Source organism: Anopheles stephensi, chromosome 2, assembly GCF_013141755.1.
Source record: "Anopheles stephensi strain Indian chromosome 2, UCI_ANSTEP_V1.0, whole genome shotgun sequence".
Lineage (NCBI taxonomy): Eukaryota > Metazoa > Arthropoda > Insecta > Diptera > Culicidae > Anopheles > Anopheles stephensi.
Window position 1 is genome coordinate 11,610,586 of NC_050202.1, and position 27,526 is coordinate 11,638,111.

The 27,526-nt window shown below is 45.2% G+C and overlaps 7 protein-coding genes across 12 annotated transcripts in view; 3 read left to right on the top strand and 4 right to left on the bottom strand.

The window, feature by feature from the left end:
• Positions 1-83: 83 nt before the first annotated feature.
• Positions 84-6,897, top strand: LOC118503987 (ras-related protein Ral-a). 2 transcript variants are annotated; one of them, XM_036037934.1, is made up of 4 exons: positions 84-389; positions 618-778; positions 928-1,102; positions 2,631-4,528. In XM_036037934.1, exons 1-4 carry the CDS (start codon positions 237-239, stop codon positions 2,745-2,747), a joined length of 606 nt encoding a protein of 201 aa, XP_035893827.1. In that variant the 5' UTR covers positions 84-236; the 3' UTR covers positions 2,748-4,528. The 2 variants fall into 2 exon arrangements, with proteins under 2 accessions (XP_035893827.1, XP_035893828.1); XM_036037935.1 differs by lacking the exon at positions 2,631-4,528 and adding an exon at positions 5,364-6,897 and having other exon boundaries at positions 85-389.
• LOC118503965 (negative elongation factor B) lies at positions 6,886-8,981 on the bottom strand. The gene is made up of 2 exons (XM_036037881.1): positions 8,764-8,981; positions 6,886-8,692 (listed from the first exon to the last, which is right to left on the bottom strand). The coding sequence occupies exons 1-2, from the start codon at positions 8,838-8,840 to the stop codon at positions 7,003-7,005; spliced, it is 1,767 nt and encodes a 588-aa protein (XP_035893774.1). The 5' UTR covers positions 8,841-8,981; the 3' UTR covers positions 6,886-7,002.
• Positions 8,982-9,078: 97 nt separating this feature from the next.
• Positions 9,079-12,155, top strand: LOC118506255 (zinc finger protein 714-like). The gene is made up of 6 exons (XM_036043139.1): positions 9,079-9,442; positions 9,530-10,434; positions 10,502-10,698; positions 10,870-10,961; positions 11,030-11,628; positions 11,700-12,155. Exons 1-6 carry the CDS (start codon positions 9,308-9,310, stop codon positions 11,842-11,844), a joined length of 2,073 nt encoding a protein of 690 aa, XP_035899032.1. The 5' UTR covers positions 9,079-9,307; the 3' UTR covers positions 11,845-12,155.
• LOC118503983 (sphingolipid delta(4)-desaturase DES1) lies at positions 11,919-16,882 on the bottom strand. The gene is made up of 2 exons (XM_036037927.1): positions 15,740-16,882; positions 11,919-12,961 (listed from the first exon to the last, which is right to left on the bottom strand). The coding sequence occupies exon 1, from the start codon at positions 16,718-16,720 to the stop codon at positions 15,755-15,757; it is 966 nt and encodes a 321-aa protein (XP_035893820.1). The 5' UTR covers positions 16,721-16,882; the 3' UTR covers positions 11,919-12,961; positions 15,740-15,754.
• Positions 16,883-17,162: 280 nt separating this feature from the next.
• Positions 17,163-19,086, top strand: LOC118503998 (glucose dehydrogenase [FAD, quinone]-like). Its single transcript, XM_036037949.1, has 2 exons — positions 17,163-17,601; positions 17,662-19,086. Exons 1-2 carry the CDS (start codon positions 17,235-17,237, stop codon positions 19,026-19,028), a joined length of 1,734 nt encoding a protein of 577 aa, XP_035893842.1. The 5' UTR covers positions 17,163-17,234; the 3' UTR covers positions 19,029-19,086.
• LOC118504006 (ubiquitin carboxyl-terminal hydrolase) lies at positions 19,047-20,526 on the bottom strand. Its single transcript, XM_036037962.1, has 3 exons — positions 20,039-20,526; positions 19,834-19,974; positions 19,047-19,755 (listed from the first exon to the last, which is right to left on the bottom strand). Exons 1-3 carry the CDS (start codon positions 20,072-20,074, stop codon positions 19,246-19,248), a joined length of 687 nt encoding a protein of 228 aa, XP_035893855.1. The 5' UTR covers positions 20,075-20,526; the 3' UTR covers positions 19,047-19,245.
• Positions 20,527-21,395: 869 nt separating this feature from the next.
• Positions 21,396-27,526, bottom strand: part of LOC118503994 (calcium-transporting ATPase type 2C member 1) — a 62,616-nt gene continuing 56,485 nt past the window's right edge. For 4 of the 5 annotated variants that reach the window (XM_036037941.1, XM_036037942.1, XM_036037944.1 and 1 more), the window contains exon 9: positions 21,396-27,475. In XM_036037941.1, the coding sequence (XP_035893834.1) occupies positions 27,230-27,475 (246 nt within the window). In that variant the 3' untranslated portion in view covers positions 21,396-27,229. The remainder of the gene's footprint in view (positions 27,476-27,526) is intronic. The other variant, XM_036037945.1, reaches the window with a different exon arrangement.

Genomic DNA, 27,526 nt, shown 5'->3' on the forward strand with positions numbered 1-27,526 from the left:
TCCTTGGCAGCCCATTGACAGCAAGGCGTGACAACACTTTGCCCCCTCTCGTTCCTCTTTTTCACATTTTCCTCACTCCACACACACACACCAACACTTTATTTCTTTCATACGTCAAACGAGCGTTTGTCAAAGAGCTTCTAAATTGTTTTGGAAACTTTCCAAACTTTGCTACTGCGCGAGAAAGCAGCTCGTCCGGTTCGGTTGTCGCGTTATTTTGCGTGTGCGTTCAGAGGATGTCGAAGAAACCAACGACGGGCCCGGCCCTGCATAAGGTCATCATGGTCGGCAGCGGCGGTGTAGGCAAATCCGCCCTAACGCTACAGTTCATGTACGACGAGTTCGTGGAGGACTATGAACCAACGAAAGCAGACAGCTACCGTAAAAAGGTACATCGCATCGCTCCGGAGAAAGGGCGCGATGTGGGGGTAGGGGAGTGTTGGTGCGCCGTTTGGGCCAACAGGCCCATTGTGATGTTAATTTGCACGCGTGGGAAAGTGCACGATTTCTCCGTTATTCATCGTGTCGTTTTCCTCTCGGCGGGGTGGATTGGATGGATGGATGGATGGGTGCGGTTTCGGTAATGTTTTCCCTCCCCCATTTCCCTTCTGTTGTAGGTGGTACTGGACGGTGAGGAGGTCCAAATCGATATACTCGATACGGCGGGCCAGGAAGACTATGCCGCCATCCGGGACAACTACTTCCGCAGCGGCGAAGGCTTCCTGTGTGTGTTTTCCATCACGGAAGACGACAGCTTTCAGGCGACTCAGGAATTCCGGTAAGTGGTATCATCATGTGATGATGATGACTAATAGAATGCGACCCTATCGCACACCCCCTTGTTCAAGTCGCTAATTGATGGATCTGCTTTTTATGACCCCTCCCCAACTCGTGTGCCTGCCTGCCTCCCTACATCGCCCCAACCAGGGAACAAATATTACGCGTGAAGAACGATGAAAATATTCCATTTCTGCTGGTGGGCAATAAATGCGATCTGAATGATAAACGGAAGGTACCGCTAGCGGAATGTCAATCCCGTGCCCAACAGTGGGGTGTGCCATACGTTGAAACATCGGCTAAAACACGCGAAAATGTGGACAAGGTATGTGATATCATCATGCACAGCCCCGGCCCGGGCTTGTATGTGTGTGTGTGTGTGTGTGTGGTGCCCTGTGTGTATGATACGTGATGCTTACTTCCATGCCCTTATCGTTTGCCCTGCGTTGATTAGTCATCTTCCGTTGAGTCGTTTTTGTCCGATTTTTGTTTACCCTTCTCCCTTTAGGTTATTGTTGCTTTTTTTCTGTTTTGCATAAACTGTACAATTGTTGATTCGTTTTTGACGCTTTTTTGTTGTTGAGATGAATGTCGCTTAACCACCGCCACCGAACCAGGGTCATACTGCCAGGTTGTTGTTCCACTTGGAAACGCATAATTTAATTATGTTTTTTGCACGTGTAATGTACGCACAAATCGGCCGGGAAATTTCAACGCTTTTGGGAATAGGAATACGGGCGCGGAAAAAAATACAAAAGCGATATTATTTACCCCATTAGATGTAGGATTCATTTAACGTAGGCTTAAGGAGACAAATAGACCCACTTAGGACGTCGGTGATGAAGACTCAAACATTGTGCCACTCCTTTACAGCAACAGCCTTTTTGGGACCTTGATGATCACCTGCTAAGGGCTTGGTCAAACGCTGTTGCTTTGCACCTTTCAGCGTGACTAATTTTAAACACAAAAAAGGGATAGGCTAGACATTAAAATCCACTAACGCTAAAGTGGGATAGAATAGGGGAAAGCTCCGCTCTGGATCCGCTCTGGACACAACATGATTGTAAACGGTGTTGGAAGTCTTGCGATCTAATGCTGGAAGTGTTCTCAACGAATAGGAATAGGAATAGGACCTCTTAGGGAAAATAAAATGATCTCGTGTAATGATGCTATTAGGGCAATACTCCTTAACCACACCAAACCAAGGACCAATGGACTTGAATTCACCAAAATCATGTTTGGTTCTACCGGACCGCGGCGTTATTAGAAAATAGGTTGATGAAGTATACTTGTATTGCTAGTCAAACGGTTTGGAAAAATAATTTGCGTCGATTTTTTTACCCTAAATAAGACTCATAATCTTTTTTGTCCATTTTGGCAACAGATTTTTGATTAAAAGAAGCTGTCGATTTGCGTTATAGGAACAGGAAAGATAGGTGAATCGCCAGAAGTCAGGATGATGTGGCATGAAACTTTCCTGAATGACGTTCACTCTCCCCCTGTTAGCTGTAGGCTTCATGGAGTGCCTTTTTAACTCAAAAATCCCCTGCCATTTGCATGAGTTGCACAACCAGGACCAGGAGTATTGTTTGCCATTCGAGCCGTTTTAACGTTAGGCTTGAGTTTCCGTTCGTTAAGCAATATTGCATCTTTAGTTTAGTATATCCCCTTTCTCTTATCCTTGGTTTTGCCTTCTTATTATCCATAAGTTTAGTATTACAAACTAGTCACACAAACAAACACACGCACACACACATGCAAAAGTCCTTCCTTCCCACCCAAAACGAAAAGAAAAAAAATCGAACAAACACACCAAACCGTGCTGTGTGTGTTCCTTTTCCCTCCACCTGCAGGTGTTCTTTGACCTGATGCGCCAGATACGGTCACGCAAGACGGAAGATTCCAAAACCACCAACGGTCGCGTTAAGGACAAATCCAAACGGCGAAAAATCAAATGCATGCCATTATAGAGCGGTTGGCAGGGATTCTTCCCGCTCGGTGGTGGCTGCCGTGTCTACACTACCACGACTACTACCTACTACTACTACTACTGCTAGCAACAAGTGGGCAACAAATACTCACGTATTCTTCAGGAATCATACGAAACAAACTAAACACGACCGGACGACCGGAATGGGAGAATGGGAGAGGGGGCCCGGCGAACGAACGCGCGAGTCGGCTGGCTTATTTGTGTTTCGCGTAAATCCGATCGTTTTGTTGGGGAGCAGATTTTTGAGAGAAACTCATCTTCACCGCGGCACAGCTAAAACACAAAGCAAAGCAAACACAACAGCACACGTAAACATCGCTATTTAGTAACCATTATTACTTTAAGGGTAAGGAAAAGGGAAATAAGTTCCGAGGGCGAAAAGGCCCGGTTTAGATAGGATAGGAATCCAGAAATCGGGAATATCATCAGATGTGGGAGAGAACGATATTGGTGCTCCCATGGGTGCTGGGGGAAGCTCAGGTGTGTCCGCTGTGTCCTATCCGTAAAGCGTAAGGTTTTTTTTTCTTCCCGTTTTCCCGTAAGCTTAGTTATAGAATGTAATTTCTCCACGCAACGAACTGCTCGTAGGCTATTACACCAATGAGCAAGATGTGCGTTTTTGTTTTTAATTGTGTGTTCCCTTCAGTGTAAGGCGTCGAGGTTTGCCCATTAACGACCGCAAGATAAAGTAGAACCCCACACAAGCGGAAGCGGAACCGAATGTCTAACAACAACGTGTTTTATGTAGTGCTCGTGCTCATTTATCCAAATACGCGCCAAATGTGATGAGCTGTGTCGATCTGCGTCTCTCTCTCTCTCTATCTCTCTCTTGCTGTGATGCTTTCCCTTTGGTGTACGCTAACGGTTCGTTTCTTTGCCTGTACAGATTCCCAACCCTGCAGCATAGAATCGTTTAATTCGCATTCATGTAACTGGGGGGTGGGGAGGTCGAAACTCATCTATTCGCTTCCCGCACAAGCACACACAAAACCGCAACACGCTCATTCTCACACGCTTTTGCTTCGTAACTTGGGAAAGGGAAATACGGTTTGAGTTACAGTGGCTTTCGTGCGAAACGGGACACCTTTGATACTTTGTGGATTTTTTGCGGATATCAGGAATGGTAACAATGAGGCAAGTAGCTCTTTTTTAAAAAAAGGAGAGGACAACTGCTCACTAACATGTTAAGGGGTGAGGCCTCCCGGTAGCTAGCCCCGCACTCGCTGAGGGCGAAGAGGTCGACCTTTTTGAAATCGAAGAGCGCGCTCAGAGCCCTCATTTTATTGAGGCCAGGTGCTCCCGGTAGCTCTCGAGCTCACTAACCAACACTAGTAACAACGGACTGTGAATCTTTTTGCTGAAAATTACAATTCAACAACTACTCTTTCACTTACGCAGTTACTACAACTACAGAGGGTCTTCCCTGGCTTTATTGAGTTTTCCTTAGTTGGATTCCTCAGTGGTCGCCAGTAGCCCTATCGCTCCAGTGATCCCAACGTCCAACAGCCAAGTAACCTCGTCGTCCAAAGGAACATTTCCCGTAAGAGCTCCTGTTGTTTCAGACGCCTCAATCATTTTTTCCCCGAGAGTCATTCTCATGTTTAATACGGCACGTGGCGTATCGTTTACTAATTATTTACGAACAGTAAATTAAATATAAAATTTAAAAACATGATCAATTTGAGATTATTTTTATAGGACAAGGTTCATGGGGTCGAGGCGACAAGGCAGGACCGATGTTCAAATCCCATCTAAACCGCCTATCCGTTCTGACTACTTTGCTACGGGTGAAATCAAGTCACAGAAAGCCAGCAAATGGCAGGCCAAGATCCCTCGAGGTTGTAGTGCCAAGGAAGAAGAAGAAGGTTCATGAAAAACAACATATTTCGTCCTGGAACAAATTATTTCACATTTAAATATGAATTTGTATGAAACGATCCGCATTCTTTTTTTACAATATTCCATCATGGTACCAGTTGAGGATTACGTACAACGCTTAGTAAATGAACGAGCAGTTGTTGGATAATTAGAGCTCAGATTGCCCTCAGTTAATTATTTTCTAAAGCAACGAAGAATTCCGCAATCTACCGGAAGTGTCCCAATGCGAGATGAGAGCCACTGTAAGAGCTACACAACACGCCTCGTTTTAATTGTCCGCAAATTACATTCACCATTCGGCCCGTTGGGTGGGGGGTGGGAGGAGGGGGTTGTGGGAAGGATACACCACATTTAAATGTATGTCAAGTTGCTGTGTTGTTAACAAAAGTAATAAAAACGGAATCACTCACGCGGGAGAGAGAGAGAAAAAAAATGCATAAAAAAACGAAGACAACAGCAAAAAAGAAAAACCATACTTTAGTAATTTAAAATGTTTTAAATAATTACCCAAAATCTATATACGTGTCTGTGTTCGTGTGTGTGTGTGTGTTTGTGCGCGTGTGTGATTTATTCTATTTTATTATAAACATAATTATTACTACATCCCCTCTCTTTCTCTCTCTTTTTCCCTTCCTTCTTTCTTCATACAACCCCCCCCCCCCACCACCCCTCTCACCACCTTCTCCTCGTTCCTCTTGTGTCCTGTGATCGATCCCAGATCTTTTACGATCTGATACGGGACATCTCGAACAGAAAGAAACAAAGCCAAAGCACGGTCCCGCAGCCAAACCGGGACAAGAAGGGCTGCTGCCGGATCCTTTGAGTGCATGGCCGGAAGGACATTCCAACTCCTCTCCCTCGCCTCAACCCCGTTTCATGTTTTGTTGCTATTGTTGCTATTCTTCCTCGCCGAGACGAGACACACGCCCCTCCACATGCCCCCAGACGAGCTGCCACCCATCGTTGTATTTCTTTTTTTAAATATAGTTAAATGATATTATACAGCAAGGGAACACCAGCGAGTAATGTGTGTCAACTACAATCGTACAACACTAGGCCGGGCACCAAATTAGTGTTAAGCTGCTGTAATGCGGTAAGCGTCTGATCGTGGTCAATTTCCATTTATTACTCCCCTGTTCGCTTGGCGACTTTCTGCGAGCTGAGCGAGCGGGATTTTGCTGCGGTGTGATGAGCTAGCTCAGGAGCGTTGATTCCAGGAGGTCATCGTGAGCTTAATTGGAGCTTCTCCGAGCTAATGTGGACTTATGTGAGCTCATGTAGACTAATAAGAGCTTAACCGCGATAATAAGACCTTACGCGAGCTGATATAAGCTCCTTCGGCTTAATGTGAGCTGAGAGCTTAAGCGGACTTATACAAATTTATATTAGCTCATGTAGGCTTATAAGAGCTTATATGAGCTAATGTAATCTAAGTTTAGCTCATTTTGGCTGGTGAAGAGCTTATAAGAGCGAATATAGACTCAAGCGTACTGTTACGAGCTCCTGTGAGCTCTCGAGGGCTTATGTGAGCTCATGAGAGTAAATACTAGCCTATGAAAGCTAATATGAGTTCATTAGAGCTAATGTGAGGACATGCAAGCTTATCAGAGCAACAGGAAACCAATGTGAGCTTATATGAGCGCTGTTCATGTGATCGTATTGCGATCATTCTTGAGCAGCCTTGAGCCAAACATACGCTCGCGCTCTTGAGCAAACTCAGCCGTAGTAAAGGGATTCAACTCAACCGCTCACTTCGAAGTGAGCTAACCAACACCAAGCTGTGGTTCCACAGCTTAGAGATTAGGGACAGAACGCGGGAGAGTCGTAAAAGGCACACACACACAGCCGCCGTCCTACACACTAAGGGAAGGATATTTGGTTCGATTAATGGCGCCTCCACCAAAGCGCGTATGTATTAGATATTAAATGGTGCAAAACGTCGTACAGTAGATTAGACGCCGCTATATAGCCTATTCTTCCTCCACAACTATGTTTCAAGTGGCCTCAACGAAAGCGAGCATTAGCTTTATCGTTTGCCTCTATACCGCTTACTATTTATTAGACAATATGTTTCTTGTGCGTACTGGAGAAGAAAACAGGAGGACAATTCAGTGTTATTTGTCTTTTTTTTTTTGTAAGATGTGTGCGTGTACGTGTTTAATGGGACTAATTTTATACCGGGCAACGATCGTTTAGATGTTGCTCACCGGATAAAGTATCAAAATAAACAAACAGTGGCATTGAAATAATAACCCGCCCCGTGTTTTAAGTGTACTTACTTTATTACTTGCTATTTATTAGTGTACATACATGCTTAAGGTAGTGTAGGGCGTGTGTTTCTAAATTGGTTGACGGCCTTAGCTGACGTAGTGTGGTCCCGGGGTGGGAACATTCTTCAGCGGTGAATCAAAATCCGTCTCCATCGGTTCCGGTGCCGGTTCCTGCGTCAGTGCGCCGACCCGTTTCTGCAGATTTTCGTACAGCTTGTGTACGCTCTCGTGGTGCTGCGCCGTCGGTTGCAGTGCCTTCATCAGCGTCATCAGCCGGGCCTGCGGCAGCTTCTGGTGGATGTACCAGAGCAGCTTGAGCATGTGGCGCGTCACGTTATCCCGCGTCAGCCCGGCAAATAGAAACTCATCGAACAGCCCGGTACAAAAGTCTTCGTTGGCAAACTCCTCCGACATCGGTATGATGAGCGCGATGAGCGAGTGCAGGAAGGGATCTTCGTACGCACGGTCGTCCTTGCACGAGGCCAGTATGGCCATCACGCGCAGTATACCGACACGATCCTTCTGGCGCGCGGTGTGCAGCGTGTAGTACATCGCGAGGATTGAGGCGACGGCATTTTCCTGGATGTAGGCTTCCACCGCATCCGGTGCCGGGCCGGAGTGTTCGATGGTGGTGATTGCACTTTCACGCTCATCCGGCGGCAGCTTGGAATGCAGATGGCGCACCTGATCGTCCACCATGAGTGACATCAGCGCGGGCAGAAACTTGGTTACCACCTGGCTGTCCAGCTTCGGTTCCTTAAAGTCCTGTGAATCGATCATCACCCAGGCGGAAAGCCCCAGTGCCAGCATGCGCAGTAGCAGTACGAGGATTAGGTTCTCTCTCGGCAGCCCTTCGTTGTTGATGAGATGCTGCAGAATTTTGATGGCCGAAGTTGCCAGAAAGTTGATGGCGTACGGATCGCACAGCGTCATGGACAGATCACCCAACACCTGCTCCTGGCCGCGCTTTATGTTGTCCAGAAAGCCCTGCAGCTCACGCGAACGCTTCATGTCGACGTTCTTTTCGCGGATGCAGGCGTCCAAGCACCAGGTAAACTTGTGGCACGGATCCACCGATATGATGTCCTGTACCTCGAGATCGTGCAGGGCCATTAACAGTTCCGCCCGCAGCGTGCAGTAGTGTACGTTGCGCGTACGCAAAAACAGTGTCCGCAGAAACTGTAGCACCATATCGTACAGCTTTACACTGTTGCCAATCATGTGGGCAAGCTTCTGTACCACCTCACCCTGGCGCCGTACCTTCGGGGTCGGTGCGAAGAACAGATTGTTCAGATTAAGATGGTCGAACAGGATGTGCTCCTTTTCGCGGATGTACTGCGACAACAGGGGGGAAACTTCGTCCCCAAACAGTGACTGATTGTCGCGCCATATCTGTCGCTTCACTTCGGTGTCCGTGTCTTGGTACAGTTCGCGGTCACGTACCAAAATCCGCAAGTATTTATCCTCGATGTGGGGCGTATTGCGCAGAATACACATAACGACCGGCCGGAGCGCTTTAACGCGAACGACCGGGAAGCTTTTTACCAGCAGCTCCTTCAGCTTGGCATCCCGCTGGCGGCCCTCTTTCGCGCCCAGCTCGTTAATGTGTGCGATCAGCTTGTCGCGCAACTCCTCCAGAACGGAGGTGTGAAAATCCAGCCGGCGTACACCGTGCAGATCGAGCAGCGGTAGCATGGGGCGTAAGGAGGGCAGTAGGATGCCATTTTCCACCTGGAACGATTCGATCGCTTTCAACGGATCGTCACACTCCGAGAGGCTAAAAAAACCGGGCCAGTAAACGGGAAACAGTTACGGAGTGTTCTGCTCGCATATTGCCGGAGTACTTACGCCGCCTTCAAGAACACCGGACCGGGCACGTTAACCTCCTCCAGGCCGGAATGTGCGATTTTTTGCGTCGGATTCATAGCTAAAATCTGCCTAGTCCGCCCAAAATTTCGATTTGTTTTGATGCCGTGTTGTCAATGTGTTTCGTTTGCAAGCTTGGTGCGCACAGGTTTATATTGCATTGTGGTCGAGTTGAAGTGGGGTTGAACGACTAATATGGATTTAGTAGTTTTTCGGGGTGAAAGATTATCACCAAAGCGCATTTCGTAGAAAAATAGTACAGATAAGATGTGATTTTTATTCAAATTAACCCAAATAGGGCAAAACGTCGAGAATAAATACATTTTTTTACAGAAACAAATATTCAAACAAACTACCATGCATGTATTAACCTTGCGCAGTTGACAGGTGGTTGTTGGGATGCAATAAAAAGTTGCTTGTAAACAAATGAACCACAATAAAAGTACAATATCAAAACAATAGGACCCTAAATTTAGTTGTGGAGGCTGTGCGCCTTGTATTTTTCACCGAACTATCTCCCACCCAGATGGAACACACTTGCCGATTATGTACGATTAACGACACGACACTTGCCAGCATATCGAACTACCGGTTGCTAGCCGTCGATCAGGAAGCCACCGTACCACTGGACGATCTCATTGAACAGTATTTAGCAATAAGTGTAAGTGGTTCAAGTGCGGCTTGTTTTACCGTACCATTGAGTAGCTAACCTCCCTTCTGCAACGTACTGCTTTTTCGGCATTTGCAGATACATCCTACCCCGTTTGATCCACTGATTTGTGCCGACTGCTTGAAGCGTATCGACGAATGGCACACGTTTCGGGAAAACTGTCACCGACACAATCGCCTCTTTCTGGAGCAAAGCATCGCGTACGAAGAGGTGCCCCGATCCGATACGCCGTACGAGATTTGCTTTCCCGAGCAGGAAACAAAACGCGAAGAAAATGCGGAGGAACACAAATACAATGTTGTGCCGAAGGAAGAACAGATCGAGGAACACATCGTGGTGGACGAGATACACCTGCAGCCGGGAGAGGAAAATTTCATCATTGTGCAAGATCATCTCAACTGTACACCAACGGAAACGATAGCCATTGTGGCGGATCAACCCACCTGTTCAGCAATTACGGAGCAACTACCTGCCGCACAACGGTCGGAGAAGGAAGTAAGCCCACCGATATCGAGTACCGAGAAACGAGGACGGCCAAAGCAAACCAAAGAAAGTGGAGACCGATTAGCATCCAACCAGCAACCAGGGCAGCAGAAAAGACGGCACCGAACGTTGCCAAAAATCTGTACTATATGTGGCGTGTCGCGTACCGACATGGCAGCTCATATGCGCTGGCACAATAATGAGCGACCGTACCAGTGTCCGCACTGTCCGAAGATATTTCTCAACAGTTCCAATCTGAAAAATCACATCAATCTGCACACGCGTGACAAGATGTACAAATGTGATCTCTGTGATAAGGAGTTCCCGAGCACTACGGGCCGCAGTAAGCATCGGGAAACGCACACCACCGAGCGAGCGCATATGTGTGCCGTGTGTGGCAAATCGTTCAAGTATCGTGCATCGCTCGGACGCCACAAGCTGATCCATTTCGAGGAACCGAAGCAGAAGTGCACCGTTTGCAATATGCTCTTCCTGACAAAGTCAGTATTATCGTTTACTAAACGTACTGCGGCATTCATACTAAAGTTTAATCTCCCAATTCCATAGAACACGACTGACGAAACATTTGTTGGTGCACATGAACGACAAGCCGTTTAGCTGCGACATCTGCGGGAAAGCGTTTAACCGGAAGGACAATCTTAAAGCACACAAGAAAACGCACCTAACCGGAAGGAGAAGTGAGAAAAAGGAGGCTACCGTCGAGGAGCGTGTGAAACAAGTAGCACCTCCTGCTAGAACTGCGTGAAAAGATATGTAGTGAGATTAAATACTGGATAGGATAACGGGGTATGGCTTTCAATTGTTTGTACAACTGCAATAGTCAAGTATTAAACATTTTAACTAGTAGAAAAATGCATTTTGTGTACTGAAAATCACTTCTCAATCCGTCTTTTTTTGAAATCCCACTTCTCAAGGTTTATACAAATTTCGCTCGCCAGCTGTCATCCCGCTTGTCATTGAGTGTGGTTTGTTTACAAACAATTTTCATAGCAAAATTTTGTGTTGGGTATGTGCAGTGCAGCGGCTTTCCCTAATTTGTTTGAATATATCGAAAAATACTCTCTTTTCTTGTAGATTAACGGCCTACAGAAACACACATTAACAATGGCGTTCCCCAGCACACGATTATACAGCCTCAAAATAGAACCAATCGGGAAACGCATGCATTTAAATAGCAAAGAAAACACTTTCCAAACACCGGAGGAGGACGATAGCTGCTTTGAGGCAACGATCTTCAATGAAGCCAGCAACTATGACATTGATGGAGTGGCGAACGGTAGTAAAGCAAAGCGAAAAAAGAAGCGCTATTATTGTACGATATGTGGCAAACACTTGCACAACATTGCGGAGCACCGTCGGATGCATCTGAACGTACGCACCCAACAGTGCCCGTACTGTGAGAAAGCTTTCGTGTATCGTTCGAATCTGCACGCCCATCTCAACGTTCATACGCAGGAGCGCGTTTACCGGTGTGAAAAATGTGACAGCGAGTTTAGCAGCATACAGGGCCTCAAACAGCACCGTGCGGTTCACTTCGAGCGGCAGCACGCTTGCACGATATGCAACCGGATGTATAGCCGTAAGTTTTACCTAACCATCCACGTGCAGCGGGTGCACACGCCGAAGGAGCAGAAGCACAAATGTTTGATTTGTGATCGAGAGTTTAACAACGAGTAAGATGCGATACGATCGTCGCTCGATGAGATTAGATGGTTAATTTTGAGTTTCCATTTTCGCATTACAGAACGCTGAAGGTGGAGCATATGAAGATCCACGAAGACAGCACACTCCACGAATGCACCGAATGCCATCGGGTTTACAGTGCGAAGCGAAATCTACTCAGGCACATAAGAACAGCCCATCAGGTGCCACAGTCGCCCGGAGGATGAACAGCACTCTCTATATACTGTAAATAAATATATTTTTTAGTTCTTACAAGCAATTAAGCTTCGACTTTCATTGATCACTTTTCATCATTGCTTTATTGACACAGTATAGTACAAGTATAGGTTAGGCGGCTTCGTCGGCCGCTCTCGCAAGCAACAACATCCATCATGCAGCTTCTTAGTGTACACATGTATTTAAAAAAAATCCTCTCAAACTCTAAGTAATGCGTGCTTCAAACAACTGAACTCGTGAGAGTGAAGCACTGTTTTCACGCACATGGGAAAAGCACAACATATATTTATGGGTATATATTTAAAAAATACACCAAAGGCAATGGAAAACTCAATTTTCCGTTAACACGTGCTCGTGGTTTTGTTTCATCGCTCCCTGTACTGTAATCATTGTGCTCATCGGCAGCCGCAATGAACGAACGTTTAGGAACGTGTCGTTAAGCCTACATTATCATACACTTAAATGTTAGCCATTTATCAGTGCCATTTTTATTTGGTTTATCTATTAATGCAACCGGAAAAGAACTTCAGTAAGGTGTGTGTGTGTAGTTTAATTAACAAAAGCGCAATAGATTGAGTGTTACGGAACCAAAGGCCGTAAGAGAAAGGCTCAAATAAACGAAAAAATTATCGTTAGTAGAAGTAATTTACAACACACGCTGACGACACTAGCTAAGTCGATTGTTGTATTTGCTAATACTTCTGCTAGTGCCGTCGTTTGTTTCTGTTTTTTAACTTCCCAAAAAAAATCAAGATTTACATTTCGCGTGCATGGTGATGGTGCTTTAGATGGCTGCGATGTGCCTGTTGCTCCCACCAGAGCAAATTGTTTCCGCAGTACACTCGGCGGTGTTATCGATCTAATCAACATTGTATCAATGCTTATAAGCAAAAAAGTCCATTTCGTTTTAGGCTACCGGTTGTATGAATTTGTCCTTTGCCTGTTGCTTTGTGTGTTTCTGCCCATGGCAGGAAAGGTAGATCCTTTTTTTGTTGTAGAGAATGTATATTCTATATCGTTCTATACACGCACGCACGCACGTACACACATTCGTCGCACTCACGTTGTCAAACGGGAAAAAAGATGTTTAATATACTCGTTAAAGACCTGAAACGTACCAGAAAAAGAGAAAATAAGTCGTAATTTAAAAAACAAATTAAAGTACGGTTGCAGAATTCGAGAAGCCTTTAGGGCCACCACCACCATCATACACAGTTTGCCTGTATTCCGTAACCGGGTCCACCCCAGCTATCTTTTCCACCCCAGTAGTGGAGGTTGGTCCATAAAACGGCGAGACGTTGAGCGATTTTTTTTTATCATTCACTGACGCATACCCCTCTCGTACGATAACTCAGCTGCATGTTTACTTTTCCGATAATAGCGAACCGCAACTCGCACTCCTTCGCGCGCTCTGTACTCCCGTCGCGGCCCGTTGGATAAATAATTAGCTTCCTCTGTATGGTAAGCGCGTAGGGTCGAGTGTCAAACGTATCATTACTACCACCCAGCAGCACACATATCTAGATGTGTGGTCACGAGAAGGGTAGAGTGAATCAGCCGGGTGAAAACAACCTTTTAAACGAACGAATGTCTCTTCGCACAGTTAGCAGAAAAACGGGTTCAAACCTCAACCGGACGCCAGTGGACATTAGGAACCTTTCTGGTGGTCTAGACATTGGGTTGGCTAGCTTTTGGAAAATGGTTGAGATGACTCTAATGAAGTTCCCATTTTCGGCCCTTGCGCATGCCGTAAATATATATAAATGTGCGTGGAATTTGTCTACAAAATACGATCCCCCGATCAAAGGGTCGAGGCAGTGGAGGAACAAGCTTTGTCGGTTAGGGAGGCCTCGTCGGCGAGAGAAAGCCTGTTGGTCTTACTCACACAAGCAGTCACAGTTAGAGGGGCCCCCTCCAAACCCCCTTTACCCGCCACTGGATCTAGGACACCAAACGGTCTGCGAAACTTCAAGTACAATGGCAACGTTGCTACTAGTAATGGGAACCTATTCGTAAGCGAACCGGAATCATTCGGGTCGTATTCCTAATTTCAACAAGTTTGGGTCTACCAATGAATTTGACGAGTTCGGTCGAATCCATGGGTCGCTACGAGTCGACCCGAACCCACCCAAGGGTCGAACTCGATCCCTATAGGAACGAACTCATTAGTTGCGACGTAAATTGCTAGAATTAGGTGGACAAAAGCTTTGCCTTTGCAATTGCAATACCGGACCATTAATTGATTAATTACTCAACATTCTGGAGCCCAGAAATGAAGAAACTGATCCATCCATCATGCTCTTTAATAACTTTTTGGTGTACAGCCACTACATTAAAGCTTTATCAAATTTTGTTGGAGCAGTTATCGCTAAAGAGATCGTTCAAGAGATAGTTGGAAACTATCAGAGAGGATTCCAAAATGAAAAATCTACCAAAGCAGCAGCTCCATTCCTATCACCTCTTCATTTATTTGAAAGCCGTATATGGCAGCATAGCCACGATGATCTCAACATCGTGCAGCGCAGTAGACTCGGCAGGCTCCGGTGACCCATGGACAGAGGAGGCGTGGTAGGTCCAAACTGAGATGGAGGCTTAGATGCGCCCGCCAGAACGGCCGGCAAAGTCGATTGGAAGACGAAGGCGCTGTGAGCAAGTTATGACCGCATCAGTCAAAGAGCTGCATTTAAAGATGTCTAAGATTTGCTTTGAGTTTAATCCCAAAACGAATGGAAATAGTGAGGCGAATCCTAATGACTGGCTATAACCGAGTAGAGATTTCAATCATCTTCAAAAAGACTCTGGACTCTGATTTTGATTTTTGACCGTTGAAAAACAGCAGAAATTTATGATAGGATTGAGGGTTTATTGACTGTAAGCTGTATCGTTTTGAATCCCAATATCTAGGTGTCCAAGACTCATGCGGTGAAGCAAGTTCACGACAATATGGACAGAATGTTATGCGGAACTCACCATCCATGACCAAACCAAAGCCGTATGTGTTACAATCGCGTCTGACGGCGCTTGCGGAAAAATATCTTATCGACTGTAAGCGGGTCGTCAATTGAAGAGACTCTCAACTGACCTCCGCGACGTTCACAAGAATTTTAAACTTGAAGCCTTAAGCAACAGGTAAACTTATTCCCATTACTACCAAAATTACAAATAAGTAAATATGATATTGATTAAAATAAGTCTTTCGAGGTCTCTGCAGGCCACATTAGAGTGCTCCGCAGACATCGTTATGCGGGTCCCATGAATCGATGCTCTTCATCAACCGACCCATCGATTGTTTGATGACATAAACCTTCATTTCTCCGAAATAAGCACAGTTATGCTGCGGTACTCGGGGCTCCCAATCAAATCAATTAGTATGCGCCTAACGTAATCGTATGCAGCGAACGAAACGCTGAACGATTGCTCATTGGAAGGGATCATAAATTTTGGGGCCACGAGCCGGAACTGTTTGCACAAAAGACTCATCGACCCACACACCCCTCCCTCAGCGCCCTAACCTATCGGTTCTGTTCATTGATACCCATTTTTCACATGGATTCGGTGGTGGTGGTGGTGGTGATAAGAGACTAACAGGCCTAAGCATTATCTTTTTTGCTTCTTTTAGTTCGTGTTTTGTTGTTGCTCTCATTGTGGGGGACCTTGGCGGTCGGTCGCTATCGCGTGACAAGCTTATGGTTATGGGCAAGCTAATCGCATTGCCCATCGCTAAGTCTACAACAGCTACTCGGATACATTAAGAGCGGCAACGGCAATGTCGATAACGCGACAGATAATGTGGTGCCAGCCACTGATTGAACAATCAATCACTGCACCCGGCGGCACAGGTGGCACCGTTAGACGCAGCTATGAATGGTACGGAACGGAACTCACCTGGTAATATCTGGTTTACGAATCCAGTCCGCGTGCTTTACGCTTGATACGAGCGTACGGTCCGATGGATGGGTCGGTGATGAAATCGTACAGCACCCGCGTCCAGGACGTGTGCTGCGGGATGTTGTCGTAGAATTCGGGCGCAATTCGCTTCACTTCCGGCAGCAACCGGCCGGGCACGGCCGGAAAGTCGTGATGTTCGTTGTGGTACCCCACGTTAAAGGTGATCCAGTTCAGCGGACCATAGTACGAGTAGGTTTCGAACCCTTTCGCAAACATGTAGTGTTCGGAGATGAAGTGGCCCGCCACCGGGTGCAGGCCCATCGCCAGCAGCGAACCGACGATCAGATAAACCATCACCTTCCAGCCGAAATACTGCACAATGATCGTGTTGAACGCGAGCTGTATGACCCCGTTTACCAGTTCCAGCCTTTGCGGCGGTTTCGGATTCACAACCAGTGGCCGAAAGATGTAGAACAGGGGCTGCAGACAGACCCAGAAAAATTTGCCCACTGTCGTGCAGAACAGCTTCGCCTCGAGGTACGTGGGCAGATCGGTATCGATCACTTCGTCACCCTGATAGCGGTGGTGCTCGAGATGGTACTTCTTGAACGATACGGACATCGGTAACCCGATCGGAAGGTTGCAAAAGAAGCCAAACAACCGATTCGCCATCGGTCGCGCGTGCCCAAACGCAAGATTGTGAGCTATTTCATGGCACGCCAGCATTAGCGAATGGTTAATTACGCCCCCGAAACAGTAGGCTAGCAGGAACACCATCTTCCACGATTGATCCCGCACGACGAACAGCATCGCTAGCTGGGTGAGGACCATCGCACTCGCTACCCATTTGAATTGTGGATCGTACCCGAAAAGCTTCTTAATCTGGGGATACTTTTCCAGGATCAGTTTTCGCCGGCTTGCGTGCGGTTCCTCGGTGTACGTCCATTCGAAATCGGTGCGGGATACGTGCTGTCCCATGGTGCACTTTGGTAGAAATTTAAAAAATAACAGAACTCTATCTAATCTAGCTAAACTATTTCACAATAATGAATGCAACACAAAACCCGATGACGGTATACCACCGCCGGCTTCAAGGTGTGTGCAATCAGGGGAAGATTGCCTGATGCCCAGGTGTATAGAGCGGGGTGTGCGTTGTCAAACATTTGGCACTAAAAGGCATCGAAATTCGATGAAATTCACTACCGGACAAATAATATTTTTGATACATTTGCTTTAGCAGATCGGTTTGTAAATGTAGAAAAAATACTACGGATTGTCTTTGTTTCTTAAGCAAATTAATAAAAAAAAAACTGCTCTTGCGTGGAAATTAGCAGATTACCTGGCAGGAAATTTGGAGATTAAAAACATCGATTTTCGATGATTTTTCAAAGAATGTCAGTTGTCAGGCCTTGTTGACGTTTTTAAAAACCAAACAACAGGTTGTTTTGTGTGCCGGTCGGTTCTGAATTTTATTTCCCTGTTATGCGTTAAAATGCTGTTCAGTTTATTCAATTACTATTTCATTGTGGGCTTTTATGCCATCGGAGTGTTCGTTGCATCTTGTGCATTCAAACTGTGTTTCTATGCAGCCTATTTAACTGACCAACGAACGGCACAGACACCTTCCGAGTATGATTATATCATCGTTGGAAGCGGAACAGCCGGTTCCTGGATTGCCACAAGTATTCCTTCCGAAAGTGTGCTCATCGTGGAAGCTGGTCCGACGTGGAACGGGTTAATGGACATTCCACTATTTTTGCCCTTAGTGCACGGCACACAGTACGATTGGCAGTACGTTACAGAACCTCAGACACAATCCTGCTGGGCTATGAACGAAAATCGTAGCCGTTGGCCTATGGGTAAGTATAAGCCGGCTCTATTAAACCTTTTTGGACTGCTAAAATGTTGAACAATTTTAGGTAAAACTGTCGGTGGAACCCACATGCTTAACAACATGATTCACTACAAGGCGGAAAGGAAGGATTTTTCTGATTGGTTTGAACGTGCCCAAGATTTAGACCGATTTCTGGAGTTTTTCGAGCACGATCTATGGTCGAATGTGGAACGCGGGTTTACCACCGAGCTGGGAACCGTGTTTATCGACGCTGCCAAAAGCCTCGGGTTCGGAGAGGAAGAGTTTTTCCAACCCTTCCTTACAACACGACACGGCAAACGATGGACAACGGCCCACGCTTACGAAACCGCCCAGCGAAACGGACACACAAGAATGACAAACAGTTTGGTGGAAAAAATAACGGTTCAAGAAGGTGTTGCCAGAAGTTTGCTCGTTTCCCGCGCAGGTGGAACACCTTTTTTGGTAAACGCACGAAAAGGAATCATTTTAGCAGCGGGAACGGTCGGATCGGCTAAACTGCTGCTTCACAGTGGCATTGGGCCTCGGAAGGAGTTGGAGAAGCTGGGTATTGATACGGTTGTCGACCTGCCACATGTTGGTAAAAACCTACAAGACCACATCGGTACGGGATCGGAGCTGCTTTTAATCGAGAACTCGCTTAATCTGCATCCGGTTGATTTGGTTCATCCGGCGAATGTTTGGAACTACTTCACCAGCAACCATCGCCAATCGTCACTGTCGTTCGGTGGTTGTGAAGCGGTCGGATTTGTATCGCTGGATAGTAATTACACGAGCGACCTGCAATTTATGGTACTTCCGGCCGGTCTAACTTCTGATGGTGGTGTACACTTGCGGAAAATTCTGAACCTACAAGATTCCGTATGGGACGATTACTATGAACCGCTGTTGCGTATGGGACAGCCAGCCGTTACGGTTTTACCAATACTGTTACACCCAAAGAGCAAGGGTCAAATCGTTCTAAAAAGCGCAAATGTACGGGACACGCCAGTTATCGATCCAAACTATCTGGCCTCGCAAGATGATGTCACCGTTCTCATCAAAGGAATACGCTTGCTGCAAAAGATCACACAACAACCGGCAGCGAGAAAAGTAGGCCTAGAGTTTAATCCAAGACCGTTCCCCGGTTGCTCGATGCTACCGTTCGATAGTGATGCGTACTGGGAGTGCTACGTTCGATCCGTCACGCACACAATCTATCATCCTGTGGGGACGTGCCGGATGGGACATTCCGATCTGGATTCGGTCGTGTCATCGGTCGATCTGCGTGTGCATGGCGTGCACAATTTGTTCGTAGCGGATGCGTCCGTTATGCCGAGCCTTCCGAGCGGAAATCCGAACTCAGTTGCAATGGCCATCGGCGAGTACTTTGTGCGATCGAATTTTCCACCCATAGGAATGCCGACGAAATAAAACAAAACGAACCTGTCCTCCTGTTGCTTAGACAACAATGACGTACATGAAAAGCACATGCATGATGAGATTTTATTGCTAATTATTTCCAAAGGAACGCGCGCTGCTATGGTGGTATGGCGGTGTTATTCAAAAAGCTCTCCTCTTCGCTTCTATATTTCAGTTCAGCTTCAAAGCATTTAAAAGCGAAATTTTGTCCCTTGCTTCCGGTACAGCTCTACTGTGTCGGTACGAGTCCGAGCAGCGTGAAGCGCACCTCGGACGGATCCAGCTCAATAAACTTTTTGCAAACCTGGACCGCATCCTTCAGCAACGTTTCCGGCGTTGTTTTACCGTGTGCGACCGGGAAATTCTTCCTGCCATCCAGCTCGTACAGCGTACCTTCGACCTCCACAAACGCGATGAAGTGATGGTACACGGCATCGTTGATGTTGGGAGTGGCCGTCTGACCCTCCTGCGCGTTCTCTTCGTGCGTTGCCTTCAGGTCAACGTTTTTGTTCAACAGCTCACCACGATCGTCGGGCGATAGGTCTTTGGCACCGTCAAAGTACTTCTTCAGCACACTGCCCTCCTCAATCTCAATGTCCGGGTTGTTAAGAATGGCATGAATCACGGCAATCGTACCGCAGGCGTTGTGAACGAACTGACGCGTAAAGAACAGACTCTTGGGATGCTCGACGTTTTTGGCCTTCAGTTCCTCATCTTCCTTGGCACGATACTCTTCATGCTGAATCGAGAAAGGAAGAAGGTGATAAGAATGTTAAAAACACGCGTGGCGTGGAAAACGGTTCCTCAGCAACATTACCGCTTTGGAGCAGGGGAACAGAAAGATCAACGATTTGACCGGTTTCGGAACCATATCGAGCAGCTCATCATCCATGCCGTAGATGTCAACGATACTCCACAGGGGCGATACACCCAGCTTCACCATATAGTTGGTCAGCACCTGGGGAGGAAGGATATTAGCAAGAGTCCACCATCCCACCAGCAACACGCTCTCGGAAACTTACCTCAGGGTTAGATTCCAACGGTAGCCAAACGTCCATTTTGTCCACTGCTTGTTGAAACGGTTTCACCAAGAATATTTTCACCCGACTCTCGAGACACGCGCAACTGGCACCACTTTCCACCGGCAGCTACTAATTTAATTAGCCGCGCTTACCTAAAGGAAACCTCACAAACTGTTCGCCCCTTCTTTGTTTGGTTGCAGTAGTAGGCGGCGGCGCCAGCGATAGACAACACTTTAAAATGGAGTTTTCCTTTGTTCGTGGTTCCGCTAAACTTTACGGTAACAATCTCCGCAGTTTGGGTTTTTTTTGCAACGAAATGCGAAGGTAAGAATACTCGTTCACACTTAAAACATGCAACAGATTTTCCAACAAAACAGCGAACCGCAGACAGTTTTCCACCGACCTTTTTCCGTTCTTTTTTCCCGGCTTCGCTACCGTGAATTGCAAACAGCGGTAATTTGACGTGCGGCTTCGGGTGTGTTTATAGCGTGGTGGTGAATGCTTCCGAGCAATGTAAATGCAGGGTTCGTTGGTGTGATTTCGGGTCGAGTGGTCGTTTGTGAGAGAATTTGATTTGCCCGTTTAATGTTCAGGTGATGACTGCGCTTTAAATCTTTTTAACAGCAAATTCTTCCGGTTATGCAATTCGACTGGAAGAGAATATAGCTAGCCGGTTTTATTTGAGAAAAATCTACTGCTGGACCAAGAAATTGTATCGAAACTTCAATCTGCGATCGTCCAGATCCTTCAGAAATGCTGAGAGTAACCAATTATGATGCCCCAGGTCTTTTCAAATACGTTAGATCGGGACCTTTTGACGAGGACGAACCAATCGGACCTGTATCGGAAATCGGAAGGTCAAAAAAGTGACAATAGGCGTAGAGGAGTGTTGCGAGTTCAAGGGCTGGATCAAGTGAAGTTGATGCCTTTCAATGGGTAAGGCCAGCTGAAAGATATCTCACAAAACAGATTGCTGATGTGCTGTTTTGAAAGTCTTCCAATAGATCCCTATGGTCTCTGACATTAAGGTAAGCATACTAAACACATATCCCATTATTCGGTACGTGCCATTTATTGCATCAAGTTTGGGGTTCTGTTGCCAGTTCACATCCTTTCCATGCTCTTCAAACACTGTGTAAGTAGTGTGTTCCATTAATCGTTCCGTCCGTCCTCAAATTGTCTCCGATCCCGCCTTCCTTATCCTTTTGCTGTTCGTTTTTGTCCTTCAGTTTTTCCTTTTTCTCTAAAGTTTGTTTTCCATGAAAGTATGAGTTCCTCTTTTATTACAATTATCTTTCACGTGTTGCACGGACACGCAATTTTTTTTCACGGAGGAAACATCTTTCTATTGTTCTGATTATTCCATTGTTTTTTTTTTCACAAGACGTCGCATTTAAACATTTAAGCGTAACACGAACTAGGTTTTTGTTTATGTGAGTGTGTGTGTGTGTGTGTGTTTCTTTTGCTGTTTGTTTGTTTTTTGTTTAATGTCCGGCAATACAACCGGTGCTTACCGATAAATATTGTATCAAGTTTCAGCAACCGTGCATGATCGGTTCCACGCAAAACCAAAGAAAAAAACCGTTATTGTGTCTTAAAACCGTTGGTTTTCCATTTAAATTATTACCGCCACTGCTTACAACGGCGCACGTGTCGTTAGCTTAATGTTATTGTGGTTAAGTGATTTCACGAGTTTATTTCACGTCCTTACAAAATTAATCATTTCTTAAATACACAGCACGCAAACGATGAATGCGTTCAATTCAAATGTCCCCCGGTCGTTGCTGGGGATTGAGAAAACCAAGTTGAGTTGTAATTTATGCTACCTTCTTTCCTTTTTTAAATATAAATTAATTCTGCTGCAATCGGCCACCTTTGCTGCCTGCTCATTAAATATCCATTCCATACATGTAAGTTCATAGTTTATGTTTGTTCCGACGTATGGTCGGAAAATTTCCGGAGCAAACCTCCGCCCGGCTAGCCCATAAATAGTGTTGCTTACATTCGATAAATATGCATGATTGTTAGCTTCATGTTAAATAGTGTTATGTACCTTCCATTTCATTGATTGGGGGGGTTGTTCTGCACTGCTCAGCTCGCTTGGCCTTTTAATCTCTCTTCGCTAAAGGTTATGCGTTTAACGTTACTATCTTACTGCTATTACCGCACGCACGCGTGTGTTTAGTTTTATGCCCATTGGTTTGATAATTTTCGTGCTGTGTTTATTTGTTAGTTTTTCAAATGTTTCCAATTATCTTTTTGGTAAGGGGTTACCATGCTTGCTTTATTCGCTCACAAAAGTAAGGTAAGCTGGTTATTAAATAATCGCTATCGTTAGTTTGATCGGTTTTAATGAGCATGAGCCTTACATGGTAATGAAAACGGAATGCAATACTGATTATTAGGATGTTTGGTGAAGAAGATGGGTTTTTGGACAGGAGAATTAAACTCAGGAGGTGAACAAAAAGGGGAGACTACTAAATAGTTTATTTTCCGAATTTTTAGACGACAAATTAGTGACTTTTGGTTGTTCCGGTGCCGCTTTCGTGACTTATCCTACTCACCGAAACCTTTATAGTGGTCTCTTCTGCATGGGTCTCTACAAATCTGTGCATGTTTTTGTATTATAAGAGGAATAAAAGGTCATCAAGAAAGTAGTTCCCATATTTTAAAATCGATGTTATACTGATTTGACATGGGAAAATAGGTGTATGAAACAATCAGCGGACCATTCCATGGAACCATAGGTGTTGCCTCTTTTGGTTCTTGAGTGAGACATCTGAAGAGCAGCAATACGTGATGCTCTTTCACTTCCTCAAAGAAGATAGGAGTTGTTCTCACGCCTCCATGCTTGACTATATTTACTATTGAAAATGATCGGTCGGTTGTAACGGTCCAGACGATCTGTGACCAAAAAAGCCGATAAAATATTGGGTCGTGAAAGAAAATTGGAGAATTACACACAGAAAAAAATGTATTCAGAGTTCGAAGAATCTCGCTGGACTCAGGATTAACCACCAGCAAGATAATGCTTAGTGTTTGGTGGGACTGGAAGTGCATCGTGTACTGTGAGTTTTATAAAACTTGGGCTATGTATCACTTTAGATTTTTTTCGCCAACAACTGTATCGCGCCTGTACGAGACCTCAGAAAAATGGTTGGAATCAATCCAAACAAAATAGGGGTTCAGAGGGCAAGTTCTAATTCACCCATTAAACCAGAAACTCATAATTACCTAGCTAAATAATAAGGGCAGCCTTTAAGAAAACTGTTTTCCAAAGGTTCTAGAACAATCTTAGATACAAAAAATCCTTTAGTGCTCATCTTAAGACTCAGCTATTTGCTTGGTGAGTTGGTTATACAGTCACGTGCGGCATTAAAATCCAAGTAGAGACACGGAACGCGTTCCACGTTACTGTTCCTCCGCGTTGCTCATACTACACATTTTCGCCCAGGTGAAACTAATCTAAATGTGACAACAGTGCTGCTCAAGCGGTTCTCCGTAAGATGAAAATTTGTGTTTGTGCTAGGGGTGTGTCGTTTGGTACCGTTGTGTATGATATGTCATGAGTGATGAGTACGATCGGTTTCGTTCGCATACTTATAATGTGTGAGCTTCACGTGTTTGGTTCTGTGATCGTGCCGCCTGTGATGTGTATAGTGATGGGAGGAAGTCGTTTGAAGAAAGAAAATTCTCACCAATTATGAAAACAACTGCTATCTAAGTCTCTCGTCCCTTTTTGATGCCTCCGCAATGTCCAAAGCCAAATTCGAAATCGATCGTCAGGTGCGCCTGCTCTAGTGCGTGCGTGAATGATGATGGTATGATGTGCTAGTTGCGTTGGTGTTGGTGGTGGTGATGATGATGATGGGCACACTAATGGGGTGCATTGATTTGCATGATGGTTCCGTTCTCTAGTTCCGGCCTTTAGTTCTATCTTTTTTTTCCCCTACGAGATGGGACGCTACACACTCTGTAGCATTCAGCAAGCAATGTGTGTAGTTGGGTAAGCGTTCATTAGCGTTCATTTGATGATGATGATGATGATGGTTTTGCTTTCCCATTAGGCAAAAAGGAAAATCCTGCGAACAGGCGTGAATGGTGCACGACTTAATGAGTGTGCTGCTGCCTTTGATGGTTTCATATCGTTTTTCAAATGCTATCATTGCTTCCTTTCCTGCGTCTCGTTTTATAGATCCACGAGGGCATGTTTAACGCACGCGCTTTATTGTGTTGATTTAACCATGCTCCCTGGTTTCCTTCTTTCCTCCTTCTTGTGTTGTTCGTGGTTCATTTTTACTTCATGTTTCACTTTTCACCTTCCCTTCATGCTCCCATTTCATGCTAGAAGATATTGCACATTCAACTTTGTATTGTTTCCGCAAAAGACTGTTGTTCGCTTGGTTCAACCTGGTTGTTCTTGTTGATTCTGCGCCGATCGAGGTTTTTGGTTGGTTTTGTTTGGTTTGGTTTTCGGTGGCTACACACCTCATCCTTTACTTTACTCTTCCTTGTTTTACAGATCCGTCCCGTCCCCCTTTTAGAAGACTTCCGACTTTTTCGATCAACTTCATATGTTTTATTTTTCTTCTTCTTAATTTTCCTGCTCCTTGTTTGTTAGTAAGTGGCCAGCTTGAGTTTTCGGTTGGATTTTTTTAATTTTTAAAGCGTTTAGTTTAGTTTTTGTAGTGAGGATTTTGTGGATAGTCGAAACATAGGCGTAAGTTTCAATTCATATCGGGGACCATAGTGTGCCGGATAGGGTTAAAAGGCTGCATAGGCTGAAAAATAATGCTAATAAAATAGGAAATATTTGCAACAACAGCTCGTAATGACATTGGGATATTTGCTACCGACCCACATTTATTGACAGGGGTCCACAGCTTTCTCTTTCCAAAAGCTTCCACTGGCAGACGTTCTGGAGAGTCCCGGTACTTAGGCGGGAAAAAATGCGACAAAAGCAGAAGCACAAATAGCCGGTTCGGGTTTGTACCTTACCCCGGAACCGGATCTCTTCTACACCACGACCCTCCCCGCTGGTTCACATTCCGTCTGGCGATTGTCACACATAGATTACACGAGAAAGGTTACAAGAGCGCACACCGACATAGCTAATGGTGGTGGTCGTAAGGGGTTTTGGTTGCGTCCCCTCCGTTCACACACCTGCCATCACATTCCGCGCCCAAGTTAGATAAATCAGTAGTGACGATGTGTAAGGTGGTTACCGTTATATCACAAGATTACTTAAACGATTACATACCGAACGATTCGCGCATGTACAAGTAGCAGGTAGAAACAAAGATTGACAGAAAAGTATGATAATAATAAAATAAAATATATAATAAATCATATATAATATGAGAAAAGCGATAAAAAGCTTAAAACATATGAAATAAGCATTTAAAAATAAATAAAAAAGGAAAAAAAAACACAAATAAAATCAAAATGGTTACAACTTACAGTTTTTGTTTTATCTCATGCTTCTTCATCTTCTTCAACTTCTTCTGCTTCTTTATGTAGTACCCTTTTGTTATAGTCACTGAATGCACAGCCTTCAGGCGCGTCCGGTGTCAGCGTCTGCCCGTCTGTTTTAGCTGCAGGCGATTGCTGTTGACTCCCCTCACAGCTTGCCTCTTTACTCTATTTTTTTTACTGAACTGAACCTTATCGTTTTAAATACTTAGGCTACTACACCAGTACCGTACCTAGGCCTTTTCCTCTCTTAGTAATACTTAACTGAATAGTTTGAAGGAAGAATGATAAGCCCTAGCTGTACAACTCGTTCTTATATTCTTCTCACTCGCTCTTCGGTTCCTTGTACAATGTATTTATAATAATAAAAACAGGAAACTAATCCATTACTCTAAGATGAAGAGAAATCAAAGGCATACCGCCCGTTGCATATTGATGGAGCGTCCAAGTTGGGTCACTAAAACGGAGAAAGCTTCCCCCTCTCTCTTCCGAAAGCTAGTAAGCTAGTAACAGAAAGGCACTAAAACAGTCACTATAAAATACAGCGAGATTGTGTTGAGTTTGAGCATGAATCAGCTAATTGGTTTCCTTTGTGTGTTTTGCTTCCATAGAAATAGCTAACTAATTTAACTGAAGCTATCGCAGAGCTTTGCACATAAAACGGGAAAGTAGTAAAACAAAGGAGGGGTAAAAGTTTACAAAAAAAAACGAAGTATAAGCGGTGCACTAAATAACTTTGCGTCCCTTTGTTGTGTTTTTATAACGTTTTTTTTAAACTGTTTCTCAGATGTGTTTGAATCCGTCCCATAGCTTATTGACAATTTCCCATCTCTTTTCGAATTTGGGTTTTCGACGTTTTTTCACATGTATTTTTGAATCTAGTCCAAAGGCGCAAAGATACGCGCAAACGAACGGTTCAGAAATATTTGGGAAAGTGTCAGTTACCCGTGAGACAGATTCGAACTTGGGTTGGGAAATCGTCCAACAATCTTGGGACGAGTTCAAAAATATCTGGGAAGCACAAATAGAAGAGAACAGCGTGTTACAGAAATCAATTTACGCCTAGCCATTGTCTGTTATTCTCTCTCCAGCTGGTGTCCAACCGCGAGCCACACAATTCTGGTACCACTTTGTTCCCGTGTCTGCATAGTGTTAATAGCTTTTCTTATGGTTGTTGAGCACTATTAAACAAAAATCCGCTCCATTTTTTTTGGATCGTTTGAGACTCTTGGCCGTTTTCCTTTCTCTGCTGGTACGATCCTCATTTGAAGGATCCAGTGCTTGTCGGCTTATGGCATGATTGGTTGGTTGGTTGGTTGGTTGTTTAGTTAAATAGTGTTTCGTTTACAACAATAGTAGTAGTGGTGTAGGTAGGTGCAATAGTTTGTTCCAAAAGGAGTCGAAATAAAACTGTCCAAAAACAAACGCACTCCACGTTCACAAGCCCACTTTCAAAACCCGAAGTTTGATCGTCGATCGTCACTCGTCGTTGGTTCCCGGTTGATTTACTGTTGGTTCGGTTGACGTCCTCATCGTCGCCGTTCGTCCGTCCGTCGTCGGTGGTAGTAGCGTGGTTTGAAGTTGGTAGTAGCAGCCGCAATCGCAACCGACAATTCCGCCCATTTCGCTTCTCGGATGCGCCCTCTCGGTCGGTAAATAGTTTTTGTTTTCTTTACTTTAGTCCTTGTGCAATCTTCCAGCATCTTTGGGAGCTGTTTGTCATACAAAGTCGAGCTCGGTACGCTTGCGGTACATTCGTCGTTCCATGGTGCGCTCGAACCACTTCTTCAGCTCGGACACGATGAACACACTCGACGTGAGCGACACGAGAAAGAGCAGATCCATCGCCGACAGGGCTTCCGTTTGGAAGACCATCTGCAGCGGTGGGAAGTAGATGACGAGCAGTTGGCCGAGCAGCGAGAAACCGACCGCCAACAGGAACATACGATTCGTGAAGAGTCCGATCTTTAATTACGGAGAACAAATCGCAATTAGTCTGGAAAAACAGTTGGATTT

Excerpts from the sequence above, each read along its gene's own strand:
- LOC118503987 (XM_036037934.1), top strand. The coding sequence starts at position 237 with ATGTCGAAGAAACCAACGACGGGCCCGGCCCTGCATAAGGTCATCATG. Across the intron at positions 390-617 it reads CAGACAGCTACCGTAAAAAG|GTGGTACTGGACGGTGAGGA; the intron begins GTACATCGCATC and ends CTTCTGTTGTAG. Across the intron at positions 779-927 it reads CAGGCGACTCAGGAATTCCG|GGAACAAATATTACGCGTGA; the intron begins GTAAGTGGTATC and ends CGCCCCAACCAG.
- LOC118503965 (XM_036037881.1), bottom strand. The coding sequence starts at position 8,840 with ATGAATCCGACGCAAAAAATCGCACATTCCGGCCTGGAGGAGGTTAAC. Across the intron at positions 8,693-8,763 it reads CCGGTGTTCTTGAAGGCGGC|CCTCTCGGAGTGTGACGATC; the intron begins GTAAGTACTCCG and ends CGGTTTTTTTAG.
- LOC118503983 (XM_036037927.1), bottom strand. The coding sequence starts at position 16,720 with ATGGGACAGCACGTATCCCGCACCGATTTCGAATGGACGTACACCGAG.
- LOC118504006 (XM_036037962.1), bottom strand. The coding sequence starts at position 20,074 with ATGGACGTTTGGCTACCGTTGGAATCTAACCCTGAG. Across the intron at positions 19,975-20,038 it reads CGTTGGAATCTAACCCTGAG|GTGCTGACCAACTATATGGT; the intron begins GTAAGTTTCCGA and ends CTTCCTCCCCAG. Across the intron at positions 19,756-19,833 it reads TGTTCCCCTGCTCCAAAGCG|CATGAAGAGTATCGTGCCAA; the intron begins GTAATGTTGCTG and ends TTCTCGATTCAG.
- LOC118506255 (XM_036043139.1), top strand. The coding sequence starts at position 9,308 with ATGGAACACACTTGCCGATTATGTACGATTAACGACACGACACTTGCC. Across the intron at positions 10,699-10,869 it reads ACCTCCTGCTAGAACTGCGT|GTTTATACAAATTTCGCTCG; the intron begins GAAAAGATATGT and ends CCACTTCTCAAG. Across the intron at positions 10,962-11,029 it reads ATAGCAAAATTTTGTGTTGG|ATTAACGGCCTACAGAAACA; the intron begins GTATGTGCAGTG and ends CTTTTCTTGTAG.
- LOC118503998 (XM_036037949.1), top strand. The coding sequence starts at position 17,235 with ATGCTGTTCAGTTTATTCAATTACTATTTCATTGTGGGCTTTTATGCC. Across the intron at positions 17,602-17,661 it reads TCGTAGCCGTTGGCCTATGG|GTAAAACTGTCGGTGGAACC; the intron begins GTAAGTATAAGC and ends GAACAATTTTAG.